This window comes from Charadrius vociferus, unplaced genomic scaffold, assembly GCF_000708025.1.
Source record: "Charadrius vociferus isolate BGI_N301 unplaced genomic scaffold, ASM70802v2 scaffold51, whole genome shotgun sequence".
NCBI classification, from domain to species: domain Eukaryota; kingdom Metazoa; phylum Chordata; class Aves; order Charadriiformes; family Charadriidae; genus Charadrius; species Charadrius vociferus.
Genome location: NW_009646939.1, coordinates 3,405,636 through 3,419,774, shown reverse-complemented (window position 1 = coordinate 3,419,774; position 14,139 = coordinate 3,405,636). Strand labels below are relative to the sequence as shown.

General features: G+C 40.7%; 1 protein-coding gene across 1 annotated transcript in view; it reads left to right on the top strand.

Annotated features, from left to right (window-relative positions):
* MYRIP (myosin VIIA and Rab interacting protein) overlaps positions 1–14,139 on the top strand; it is a 218,693-nt gene that overhangs the window by 90,438 nt on the left and 114,116 nt on the right. The window contains exon 2 of the mRNA XM_009895027.1: positions 6,469–6,690. Within this exon, the coding sequence (XP_009893329.1) occupies positions 6,469–6,690 (222 nt within the window). The remainder of the gene's footprint in view (positions 1–6,468; positions 6,691–14,139) is intronic.

Here is a 14,139-nt window from a genome sequence, read left to right as displayed (position 1 = left end):
AGGAGGGGGTGATGTGAAGGAAATGGGAATTTTTTTGTAACCCCTAGAAACACTGTCCCTCCGTTTTCCTCTTTTCCTGTGCAGGCAACTAGAAAAGATTTAACCTCTACTCTCTATTGGAGAAGAGAAAAGGTGGTTAAACGGCAGGAAAAATTGTATTTGTCTATCACCCAAGAAAGCAACAGAGCAAACGGGAACCTCACCAGCTGGACTTTGCCTTTAAACTGGCAGGTGCCAGTCTGAAATGGAGACTGGTGTGAGGCGAGCATAAGCTGCCTACAGTTCGATAGTTAGAGATGTTCCCAAAGAGAAGAGCAGAGAGCCGGTTTTCGGGGAGCCTGGCAGACAGACTGGCTTACACAGTCTCTGTCTCGGAGCTTGGCGTGCTGCATTGTAGCTGACTAATACATGTTGCATCCTTTCCAAAGGACTATCTCTGCTGCTGCCAGTGGTAGTGGTCCCGTTGCTTTCCTGTAAATGCCTCTGTGTGAGGCTACTTTTTACAGGTTAATTGGAGAACCTTCCCAAAACTGGACTCTTGAACAAAACCCACTGGACTCACCCTCATCTCATCTTCCACCTCCCAGAGGAGCGTGCTAACCATCGGAGATGTACTGCTACCTGTGCAATACCTAAATGTTTCCTAAGGCAGGACTCAACTAAGGTGTCTGGGCCTCGTCAGTGCCTTGGCTGCTTTGTGCTTCAGTGAATATTTGTAAATAACTTGATGGTAATCTTACCAAAGATGAAGAACGATGCCTGAGGCGGCCATTCCACCTGATGTCTGAGTTGGTGGTAGTGAGGATGTTAAGTCTCCTTCGAATAGAGCAGAGACCTAAGTTAATCTTCCACATCGCAGGCAAAGGTTTCAACTGCCGATATCTTGGAGAAAAAAAGGCATGGTAGCTCTGCTACCCAAATCACTGGGTGAATCAAGCCAATTGTCGGGTTTCCACCAGGAACTGTTCTCCTTGTTATATGGAAAACAGGTGGGTTTTCTTAGCTTTATATTGTAATATAGCTGAGCATGGCCTTCAGTTCTGCTGTTTGATGAACTCCCTTCCACTGCCACCCACAATGGAGAGGCTTGGAGTTGGATCATCCTCGCCTAACATATGTAGTAATGACTTTTTTTTTTTTTTCAACCTATTTCTCAAACACATCACAGGCTTCCTTCTAGCTTTTTTTTTTTTTTTTAAAAAAAACCTCACAGTATTATCTTACTATGGCAAGTTGCCAACATGTATTACTGTTGACTTTGTAGTTTGAGGTTATAGCTCCACCTGCCCACAGGTGTGTATGTGATCACAGTAATGCCTCTTGGGGGGAAGCATACAGGGCCCTCTAGGATTTGTTTCACTTATTAAAATATAGGATAATTACAGCCATTGAGCTTTGTGAATATCAAACTGTAGCTCACAGAAACAACAAGTATCCTTGCCACACTGCCAGTTAAATAAATAAAAGAGCGTTTTTTATAAAACGTTTATAAAACTTTTTTATAAAAGAGCGTTTGGAAAAAAAGCAGAAAAGCTTTTCTCAAACGAGCTTGTATTTCTGTATTCAGGAGGTGCGATTATATACAATAACCAGTTGTTTGAAAGAAGTTTATTAGGGGAGAAGACATTGTTCAGGCAAACGTTGGAGAAGTATGTTTGAAGCTGCCAGCCTGTTTTTTGAAGCTGGGGTTGCACAGGGAAAATGCCTCAGTCCTGTTGGTTCCCACCAGAATAGACCTGTCCAGAGCACCAACGGAGCATTCAGTATTACAGTCCTGCACCAAATACATCTTACCCTACTTGCTGATAAGTAGGAACTCAATTAGCTGTATATTGTACAAGTGACTTCAAACGGAATTTTATCTAGATAAGGCAATCAGGTCTTATGGTAAAAAAAAGTTTGAGGTCCATTTGCTGTGAATATTATTTGTAAATATGTTGCTTACAACAGCAATGGAGAGGACTATATGGTCACTAAATGAAAGATGCTGTAAAGATGTTCTGTATGTATTGAAATTTAGCTATATATTTAGATCAAACAAGTTTATTATTGCCATGGCAAGTTTTACTGCTACCGTTATTGTACAGCAGATAAACTCAAGCACGTAAAAAACTGGTGACTTTGTACTAATCACTCTGTAAATCGATAGCAGTGAAGAGCAAGGAAAAAAATCCTGTAGCTTCAGCTTGCCAGGTTTTGTCCTACATTTACAAGTCTGATGGCGTGTTACTTGTGGAAATAAAATGGGCTGCCAATTCATAGAGTGCAAAGATGACTTATCAGACAAGGTATTTTAGCAAGGCTGCTGCCCCGCTGTTGAGGAGCAGTCATGCGATGACGTGTGCTGCGTATCTGCTCAACTCGCCAGCTGCATTTCAGCACTGTCCTCACTTGCAGTGTGCTGTGTGGTACCTGTCTTCAGCATTACATGATATCTAACCTACTATGTCGTTTGTAAACTACTGTACAAACTAGCAAAGTAGAATATCTTATTTCCCACAAACTCAGTTAAAATCCTCTAAGACACTAGAAAGAAATAAACTGTGACAATGAAAACTATTTAAATAAATAAAATTTAAAAAGGCCACAAAAAATATAGTAGGTGAAGAGGGGTAGATGACTATTTGCTAGACATTATGTTAGAAACTATTCCTAACATGACTTTGAGTTGGGATTACATACCAGAAGTATATTGCCCAAAACGTTGACTGAAATTAATTACGTATTTATTATGCAAACTGTTGGAGATTAATTAATACAAGTCTCTGGAAAATCTAAATATGCATCTGCATATTTTGGAACTTACAGTTCAATAAAATCTTCTTTAACAGAATTAGTCTTTGTGACAGATGTGTTGGGTACATATTGAGTATTCATTGCTGCTTTTGTATTTATAGGCAATCGGTGAAATGCAGCCACTTGAAAAAGAAAATTAAATCCAATCTTAGATTCCTTCAAACTGTAGGAGTTCTCTTCTCCGCAGACCCTTATTACTATGTTACACCTAACCGTAATAGCTGAGCACTGTCAGCTGTGACTTAAATGATGTGAATAAATTCTGTCATTTGTGCTTTCCACTCTTCCGCCCTTATCCCAAAAGGGAATTTTTTTGTGCAGTCTTTTTTGTTGCTTGTTTTATTTGCACACATATTATATGTATACCTATACTTCCCTCCTTGGGTAAGTAATGCTGGGGGAAGTAAGCGCACAGGAGTGCACACACATTCTCTTTTTTCTCTCTCATCCCCCTCATCTCTGTTTTGTTGAGGGAAATGGTGTCTCATGGGGAGAAAAGGGGAATATTTGAGATGGCGGTATGGTTCAACCTGCCTCTCAGAAAAAAAGTCAGCTCCTGACTGACAACGGTGGTTGTCGTCCTTTTGGAAGTGAGTTTCATTGCATGAGAGGATCAGTGTTGATGACTACAGTCCTTTCCTTAGGCCATTGTTAAAATCTTCTTGCACCAAGCCATTTGAACATCCTGAAGGTAAAGTCTGAGACTTCCAAACTCGGGATGCCTTGAACTTCAACTTGTACCTCCTGAATTCCAGCGCTCCAAACTTTCTCAGTGTATTGAGATTGGAGCTCATATTGATCATCCTCCTTACAGTGATCATTCAGCTGAAGTCATGTGCAAGTGGGGTTTTCTCAATATTGCTGGGAGTAAACCAGAGCCTACTTTTCCCTTTGACCATGTCATTTTCCTTGAACCAGGCAGATTCGGTTGCCTGCCAGCGTTGTACAGCACTTCGCCTATCATAGGAAACTCATGTTTTACTTCCAAGGAAAGAGGGTGGACAGTAGCCTTTTGGCCTCAGTTGACAAGTCCTGTTGACAATCCCTTTTGCCATTTGACTCCTGATAGAAACTAGAATAGCCTTTGGCAGGTAGTGGATGAGGGCCTTAATTTGTTACAAGTCATCGGAGAGACATGCATTGCTTTCTTTTCTGTTCTGCCTGGTTTCCTGTGGAAAGGAGGCTTTTTCTGTCATGCTTGCTCTCTGCCAGCCTGTCCAACCCTATCCCATTGACTTTTTTAATCCATTGGCCAATTTTAGTCCTATTTAACAATGAGGCAGATGCCTTAATGATATTAAGGTTCTACCGCTGTAATGAATGTTGGCAGCCAGACAGAGGAGAGAGATGTAATTAATGCCTGTACTGATGAAAAGGCTTCAGTGTGTGCTCAGCTTTTTCTAAATATCAGGCTTTATTATCTCTGTTGTGAGCAAAACTGCCTGTTTTTATATTGTGTCCAGCATTATTGCAGTGCTTTAATAGGTGGCTTTGCTTCTGTGGTTTATCTTGCTATCATGAATAAGAGCCCTAATGAGGGTTCAAAATGCCATTGAGCATGCCAATGTTGAGTGTGCAGGCTGCTACTACCAAATATCAGTGTTACTAATTCTGGGAGATAATAGAGCTGCACGAGGACAAAAATCTCTTCTTTCACTGCTGCTCCTGACCTGGACTCCCTAGCTGTTCTCATCTTGCGGGGAGGCCAGCATCTGCTGCCTGGGATCTCCAGCCTGAAGCAAAGGTTGCAGCATCTTGGGCTGTTGAGGCTTCTTCTCCATGCCAGAAATCCTCCTTGTATCATATAGCTCTCACCTTCACCAGCTTCTCTCCTGGGACGCAGGGTTCCTGCCTGACCTCCTGTGCAGTAGCATTGCTGTGTCTCACTCCCATCACTGCGGAGCGGGCTGCGTGCTGTGGATGGAGGAGCAGCGTGGGGAACAGCTTGCTGCTACTCCTGTTCCCCTGGGAAGATTGTCCATGGAGTACCACAGTAGGAGGGAGGAATGGGGGTAAGACAAACTGGTCTAGCCATCCCATTTAATCTGTGGGGCAGTTCTATCAGTTTACACAAGGAAGCCAGTTGGACTTGCATAATTCAGACATTTCCTCTCTTACTTGATAATCTCTTTACCTTTTTCGCCTTTAACATTCTGTAAAAATGTGGAAAAACAAGGAAGTTTTGCCATCTGGAACAAAAGGATAAGCAAAGATTGTTTACTTGAAACTCCAAAGAGTATGTACTTGGATTTGAGCAGCTGGTCTTAGATAGCCAAACCATTGTACAGGGGACAAACAGCAGAAACATACATTGTTTTGAAGTTTTAAATTTATAAAAGGTGTGTATCTGGAATACGGTTAGATATGATGTATGTGCAAGTTAAAAAATTGTATGCTGTAGATCCTTAATTGCCTTTTAGGCTTGAAGTTTAGAATTGACCTGTCAGACTTTTGTAAAATAGGCTGGTTTCCTTTTGAGTTATGAATCTAAGGCAGAAATAGTAAATAAGATGATGTATAGCCCAGTAATGCAAGCCTTTTTAACATCCCAGGCTTGGCCTGTAATGGTACTGATGCAATAAGTGTATTCTTTTTTTCCTGTAGTAAGACATTTAAGCATTAATTTAAGTATAAGTCAGCATGTCACGACTCTGTCTTCCTGTAACGTAGTCTCTCTCTTGTGGTACCTTTACATTTTGTTTAGACTTTTGTGTTACTCTAGTCTTATAAGTGGTTCGTAGCAGCAATTTGAAATCGTAAGGTAGTCACTACTAATTCTGAGAAATGGAAAGAATGAATATATGTACATGCACACTGTTCTATAAGCTTTTATTTAACATGTTTTTCATTAATCCTATTCTTTTGTCTTGATGTATATCCTAGTTGTACATACCAGAAACTGTGATGAGTTTGCAAATTTGTTTACTTACGCAACTGTTCCTTCTGGATGTTTTTTATTACTCACATTGTGGAATATCTGGCCTAATTTGTAAAATACCAAAAACACTGTAAAATGGGAAGTAACAAATTACTGAATACCACACACACACAATTTATTTTATTTTATTTTTTTAATAAATGAGGTCGTCTGCTGGAATACAGAAGACTTTAGGGTCTGCAAACACTTTCACAAACAGTTGGCTCAGTATTGGTCCGAACTAGGAAAATGCACAAGTGTCTCTGAAATGAAGTATATGATTCCTTCAGAAATTGGAGCTATTATGAATAATACGACCACTTGGGGCAGAACAAAGCAAACTTCACATTTTTGTTTTCAAAACTGTCAATCAGTAGGATTTTTTATTAGCGTGCACCAAACCTTTTGACTTTCATAGACTGATTTTTTTGATTTGTAAAGTGTTCTGAAAGCAGCCCTGAATTCTCAAATAACACTATGGCTTTGCACAGCTGGAGTACCTCTCGGGAGATTGTTTGCCCTGGCTCATGTTCTAGAGAGTTTAAACTGATCGGCCACAGGTGACTCCAGGGAATATAGAAGTTTTTGCTTCCCAATTCCAGATTTAGAATGTGCATTTCTGACACTTATTTCACACCAGCAAGAGTTATTTGAAGAGTGTAACATGAAGATGTGGAAAGAGGAGAAAGGTAAAGAGGAGGAGATTTCCCATTGAAATGTCATTTATATTTTTGTTCTTTTGCGTTTCGTTGCAGTGAAATGAAGCAGAAGCTGGATGAAGAGGGTAACAAGTGCAGCATCCTTTCCAAGCAGCAGAAGTTCAACGAGCACTGCTGTATTCGCTGCTGTTCCCCTTTCACGTTTCTAATCAACAGCAAGCGACAGTGCCGAGACTGCAAGTACAACATCTGCAAGAGCTGCAGTTCTTACCAGAAGAAGGAGAAGGCTTGGATTTGCAGTGTCTGCCAGCAAGCAAGGTAAGGCTCAGCAACCCGTATGAAACAGCTATGGCCTGACCTGAGCTTTCCCCTGTATTTGTCAGTAGTTAACACTGGTGGGGTAGTACACAAAGTACCTGTTTGTGTAGGGGTTGATTTGTTCTTCAGGTGTGACGTACTTGTTTTCTGTAGAGCTTAATTTGTTCCGAGAGTGTTTGGTTACCTGTTGCGTTTTCCAGGCTTGCTTAGCTGGACCGATGAATCAGCGAGCAGTAATTGGGCTTAGCCTGAGCAGGGCTGGGATCTCCTGAAATGCCTGAGTTACTAATGGATCCTGGGCGCAGATGGTGGTACGGCAGTTAATCATTTTGCAGCAAATCCCACTGATGGGTGGGGAGTGGAAGGAAGGATATCGGTGGATAGATCATCCAGCTGTGACTGTGTTTTGGAGTGCTTTTCTAAATGCTGGCTTATTGGTGGGGATACTTCGGGCTTCCTTTGGCAAATAACCAGAGAAAATAGCAGCGTAACCTATGATAAATCTTAACATCTGTTAAGAAAATGCTGCCAGGCTTCTATTTGCAGAGGGTATCAGGGATTTACAGCCTCACCTTTTGGAGGCTAACATACCCAACACGTTTAAAGATAGCACCAGAGAAACAAAGCAAAGCTCGGCAAGCACATAACGGCAGCAAAGGGGCTGTTCCCTGGCGGGTGACTGGGATAGTCCTCATCTGCATTGCAGGCCAGGTTCCAAAAGCAGCCTTAGCTGTGGTGGTGTAGTACTGACCAAGGTGTTTTTACTCGGACAAGAAGGATGAATGAAATAGCCCCATTCCTTATAGCTTAATTTTGAACATTGTTGACTAAAACGGTGGAGCAAATGTGACAGAGATGGCTGTTTATTCTTCGTCTTCCCCTTTGGTGGAGAACACAGGACGAAGACAGCTGAGTGCCTTTCCAATGCTGTATGATATTCCTGTGCTCACCAAAGACTCATTGCTTCCACTTGTTTCCCATCAACACCCACTTGAAATTCAAGCTTTCACATAGTGTCTGTGAAAGAAGTGTGTGCCCTTTGACACAGGGCCTTAAAATCATAGGGATGTCAGATAGATGACGCCGTCTTTCCAAATGCCAGTCTTTGAATCCAAAGGAGGCTGCATTCTCCAGGGCACCTGCTCCTTCTCTGTCTTTTACCTTGGAAGACCTCCACGCACCCTCTTTCCTCCAGTGAGGAGGCAGAAAAACAACAGGAGTATCTTTTCCAGCAACACAAAGATCTGTGGAGCCAGTGTTTTTTTCTACTTCAGTCATTCGACCGTTTCATATTACACCTCCGTCTTCCACTTCTCCTCAGTTCACCCATATGGGCAGCAGAACAGGCAGCCAGGTTTGTGGATGCTGATGAACTGCACTTAAAATAGTTTTTGCTGACTCTGAAAAAAAAGTCTCAGAAGAATTTAATTTCAGAAGAAAAATCTGTAGCTGTGTTATAGAAATTCTATTTCTGACCCTTGAAGTCAGTGCTTTTCCCACAATCCTGTGGAGCCCTTAAAGTCACCCACCTGTAACTCAGTTATAAACATTTTCTTTATTTGTGAGACCTGAGACTCAGCTTGAGTTATTTTTCAGTCAATAAATTAACTAACACTGCTGCTAATCATTTTATGATCTGGTTTATTGATTGGACTGTGTGATTTAAAAATCCCTGTAGGGGAAGCAGGGGTTGGCATTCCTCAGGGGCTGCTGTGGTGTTTTGGTTTGGTGGGGACTTTTTTTGGTTTTAACTGTCAGTCAGTATTTTTTTTCAGAGAAAAACACAGGGAGGAAACACTACGGTCTGTTGTGAGTTCCTGTCACTTTCTCAGCGACTTATCCCTCAGATGGAGCATGGACTGTGCTCTCCTGCCCCTCCCCAGCTCCTCTTCTTACGTCTTTTATTTTTTTCTTTTAATAAGATAGCACAAGTAGTGGAGGTGGTTCTCTTTGCTGCTTGTCTGCACATCTTACTGCACAATAGATAGTGAGCTAGAAATATCTCAGAGAAGACTGCATTTTCAAGTTGTTCCCCCCCTTTTTTTTTTCTGCCTCTCCCTATATGTTTTTTCTTACTTCTACAAGAGTTAATGTTGTAATTCTCTGCTGTGCAGAAAGAGCTTAGACGAACTCGAAAAGTGCAAACATAAATAGTTCAGCCTCCCTATAATGATGTTTGTGCTCTTCAGCTCTGCTCTAGAGCAGTGCTCAAATAATCCCAAGTTTTGTTTCTACTATGTATTTAGAATATGTCAACCAGTTGTCTGAAGTCAGAAGCAGTTTCTTGCTGTTCAAAAGACTATAAAGAGTTCTCAGCATAATTTTTTTTTGTAAAGATGGTTCAACTTCTTAGAGCTTGAGACTCTAATTAGGTGATTTACTTGGAAGATACATTTTGTTTATCTGCTCATGTGAAAATTCTGAAAAGTTCCTGTGTGATGTGGGAATCAGAATTAATGACTTGGGGATGGTTAAATTTTTTTTGGAAAGCAATACATTGTATAAATATCACTTGGATTCAGATTTAAAACCCTTCTGGGAGCTACACCCTTTTCTTTAGACTATCTTATTTCCCACTATCTTGCTCCAAAAGAGCAGTGTCAACTTTTGCAGGTTGTAAATAGTGTCCTGGTAGATTCCTGCATCGAGGTGACCTTGACACTGAAGAAAGTCTGACCTGTTGAGCTAGTGTCTCGAGGCATGACCCTAGTGGAGATACCTGTTCTGTGGAAGTTGGTTTTCATGTTCCAAGGCAGAGACCTACATTAACATTTGGCAAAGAGCAAATACACAGGTCAGCATTTGAAACATAGAACATTTGTAGAAAATTGGGCCCCAAAGTTAGTTTCTGCTTCTTCCAAAAGCAGAAAACTCTTCAATAAGCCAGTGAAAATTTTGGTGTTTGAACTCCTTTAAAGCACATCTCCTGTTACAATGCATCCTTAAAAATTACAAGATTCAATTCAGTATAGAATCTTAGTGCTCAGAAATGTCTCTACAGCAATGTCTATATAGATCTTGGAGAACCTTCCTTCACTTTTGCAATTTTTCAGATTTCATACACATTCTCCTGATGCATTTTGGTTTAGATTTGTCTGGATGCTGTTATTAATATTCTAGGCTTTTTTCCCCTCTCATATACGTATTTTCTTTATTTCTAAGTATGTTATGAAAGAGTAGTATATGATTAATTTCAAATTTTGAATTTGTGAATAGCGCATTTTGAGTTCTTCCAAAGCTTTGTACAATGTCTCCTTGTTAGACAACCATAATACAATGTGTTTAGGCAGCTTGCTGAGGTCTATACCTCTGAAGCCCTCTTGACTACGTACATTCCAGGCACAGTTTCTTTGCCCTCTGGATTAACAATTCTGGTGCCAGACAGGGGAGTTCTTTGCTCATTTATTAGAAATGGGGTATGCTTCCCATTTGTCTGACACCATTTTATTTTCTGACCCACAAGGAGCCATATCGCAGAACACCCTGGGAGTGATACTCTGCTTTCCAGTTTAACACTTGTACTAAAAAAACCCAAAAATAAATAAAAAAATCAGTGTAAGCTATTAAAATGCATGTTTTTGCAGACTGTCTAAACCAATCATGTTTTACTTCTAGATTGTAGGAGGAGTATATACAGATCCGTCCCAAATAAGGCACACAAACATCTGGCTGTCCACCTCAGCTTTTCATGACTATCGTGCATAAATCCCCCCACGTTCTTGGTTGCCTTCCTCTGGTCTTACCATCTGCATATCAAAAGGTCTCTGTCTCTGGTGTGAGTGGGAGTGTGGACACCTAATTCTTTCGTGCCATCACATCCATCTGCTGCGTGGTTCTGTCACTTGTTCTCAAAACTCTCACTCAGATGATGAGAGTTCATCATCTAGTGGTGTCCTGCTTAGCTCCCTTGAGCCAGCCTGTGGGTAAGGGGGCATCACCTGGTCTGCAGGAGGTCGTTATTCTGCTTCGTAAGAGCTGCTTTCTGTTGATGGTCCTTTGCCAATAACAGTTATTAAGAGACAGAGACCCAGGCACTACTCCTCTTCTCCTTAATGGTGTTTAATGAAAAACACAGCCATGCTGTATACACTCAGACTTTGGGAAAAGTATTGTTCCGAGTGGCTCAAAATGGGGCCCCAGAATTGTCACACTGGTTGTTTGCAGCACAGATTTATTTGAATGTTTAAGAGAACTGCTCTTTTGTTTGTTCTCATACTCCCAATTTGACTGCTGTTTTAAAAAATAGAAAGCAAGAGAATATCATTTATCATCATAGACTCTCAATCCAGAGTCATTTTTTAATGTTCTTTACATTTTCTGTTGAGTTTATTGTGGTGCCCAGTTGAAAGGTAGGGTTCTAACTAGACTGTAACAATTCGCATCCATAGCAAATGTAATTTTCTTACTAGAACTTGAATATAAATTAGAATTAGATTAATTAGATATGGATTAGATTTTTTTAAATGTACATTACAGTGAGACTTGAGGAAAATTTATTAAGGTATAGTCTACCTGCAGTGTCCAGTACATTTGTCTCTGACTAATGTGTATTGGGATTAATGCTAATGTAAAAATGGAGCAATGCTTCTGATAATATGAAAATTGCAACAGAAAATAAAAATCTAGGCTCAGTGGGCAGATATAACACCCTTCAAATAGACTGGAGCTTTGTGAGCCCCAGGAACAGTCCTAAATAAAATCTTTGTATTTCAGATAGTTTTGTTTGGAGGGCCCATTCACTGTAGTGTGCTTTAATGTCAGCAGAATGGGTCATATTTTTGTGAAAACATGGTAAAGTTGATGGTAGCTGTGATTTTAGCCTGCCTTAAAGGATACATCCCTTCTGCTTAGCTGATACAAGTTTTCGTGTAAAACTCTTTACATTCCCTATAGGGGGAAGAAAAACTCAGCAAAATTTGGCAAAACCTTGGGATGGTACTTGAGAAAATTAAGTACTCCTAGTTAATAACTGAACCTTGTATTTGTGGATGCATTTGGCTGTAACAAAACAGTTGGTTTCGGGACTTAGTTGTGGAAAGCTAATGAAGGTATACTGCTGCTTAACAATCTTGTTTTGCTTTCAAGCAGGCTAAGCCATCTGGCAAAAGGAGGCGGAAACATCTTTTAGATAGTCTGCCTCAACCACAGCTTGGAGCTTTGTGTATACCTTTGGGAGAGCTGCGTCATTCTGCTGTCTGAGGTCCTCGTCTGACATTAGAGAGAACTTCTACAGAACTTGGAAGCTATGACTTTGTCATGTAAATGCCAGGAAATGTGTTTTTCCTTCTGAGATAGAATTGTATAGGAGTATTTTACTTGCTGTGTGGCGTAGCAGAAAAGATAAGGTTCTAGCTCTGCAGTGTGCTTGTTGTCTTCACTGGACCAGTATGGGTCTTGTTCTGCTTTTTTAAAAGTCCTCTGAATGATCCCATTCATATTGTACTTGAGGTTTACTAATTTTAAGTAAATAGCAGTGAAAATTGTTTTCCTCAGCTGTATGTACTTCTAGAAATTGATGCAATTCCTTCCAAAAATGCCTGCTGCTTTATCCCAATTTTCTTCCTCCTCCTTATTCCACCATTATCTCTCCGTTTTGTATCCTGCCTCTTGATCTCCATCTCCTTACCATGCTTAAGCATCACAGTGGATCACAGACACCATATCCTTTCGCTTACAGTACCCATGAAGAGCACGGGCAATAGCTTGGATTTTGCGCAAGAGCCAGGAACAGTCTTCGGTTTATTCAGTTGTTCCCTAGCTGGAGGAGGAGAGAGAGAGAAATGTGCAAACTTGTTGCTTTGGCAGGTTTTTTGCTCTCCTGATCTGTCTTAATTATTTCTGAAGTATGCACTGTGAAGAATTTCAATTCTGCTAGACAGAATAAAGCTGTACTTGCATAACACGCAGCAGACTGCAATGCTGCACTCGGCTTTAAGAAAAGTATCTAAAAATGGAGTTGAAGGGGAGAGTGGGAAAGAGAGGTAAAAAAACAGCTAAATGGAAGTGCTAATTAGGCGATCTTTTCTAGCTTTAAGTAGCCTCGGAAAGTGAGCGTGTGGCTGAGTGCCTGGAGGACTAATCTGCTTTTTAGGAGCTCTCGATTCCAGTTTTGGCTGTTCACCTGATTGTCAAGTGACCTTGGGGAAGTTTCCATGTCTCAGGTTTTCCCATGTGCAGAGTGGATTTAATGATGCTGACCTCTTGGAGGTCAGTGGTTGAGAAGTTAAATGCTATGGCTATAAAGTGCTAAGTATTATTAATGTACTGTTATTATAGAAGTTTTGCTGAAGTCAGCATGGTTAAAACCTTTGCTTCATGCATTGCAGTAGCACAGAAAAGTAAATGCTTGGATTCTTGTAGGGAATGAATGAGGATACAATATCACAACTTTATGTTCAGTGTTAATAATGAAATGTTTGCCTGTGTTTGGCCCCGCCTACCTTTGGCAGATCATAGTAGGAGAAGCCACCAAATATTGTCCCTAGTAGGAATAAATGTTATGTAAATAGTGTGCAAAAATATTGGGACTACTGAACCAGGAAGAGGGGAATATGAAAGGATGTAACACAATTTTTCCGCATAATAAGCAGCATATGAATTATAGGTTGGACTTATTTAGCCCTTCAGTTTTGCAAAAGCTGAGGGACTTTCAGCAAAAGCATCATATTGAAAGCTAATAAGAAATACACAGGATTCATCAAGTATGAGCACTTAAGTGGCAAGTGAGAACATCACCCCTTACAGCGGCTGAAATACAAAATCTTAAGTATCAAGCAGAGTTTAGAGAAAAGTTTCCCTTGCACCAATGCTGTAACTGGGACTTCATGTGCTCTGCACCCTGTCACTGACTGCTGTTGCAGGATCAGAGCTGGAGGGCTGTGGGCCATGACAGCCCCTATGTTGGGTTGGTGGCAGTCAGGAAAGATGCAGGGTTCGTGGTGGTCAAACAAGGGAGAACAAAAGATGGCAATACCTAATTAGAGGGCTCAGATTTACAAATATGTGAAGTAGTAAGGGATTGCAAGCCAAAGTTTTCCTCCAATAATAAGGAAGGAAAAAAAAAAAAAAGTTATGTCATGTAAAAAACCAGCCTGTCATCCTGAGTGGCTGACTTGTACCTCTTGTAGAGAGAGCAAGGCTTGTATGTCTCTTCATTTTTCAGTATAATGCCAAATTTATGTGTCCCTTATTACTACAGCAATTCTGCCTAAAGGAAGTCTACTCCAACTTATTCTTGGTATTAGTAGTATTACTATCCTTATTTTTAAAATGTATTAGATATTTAGTCTGCTGTCTTTTTTCCTGGAGAAGAAAGTGATTTTTTCCTTTCATACTGCCTTGCCAATGATTTGGCGTTTTCACATGCTTGCAAGTTGAGAAAGTTGTTCCTGCACCTATGCAGTCTAGGTAGGGTAATCACTCCCAGGCATTGTGATGGAGTTTTCTTGG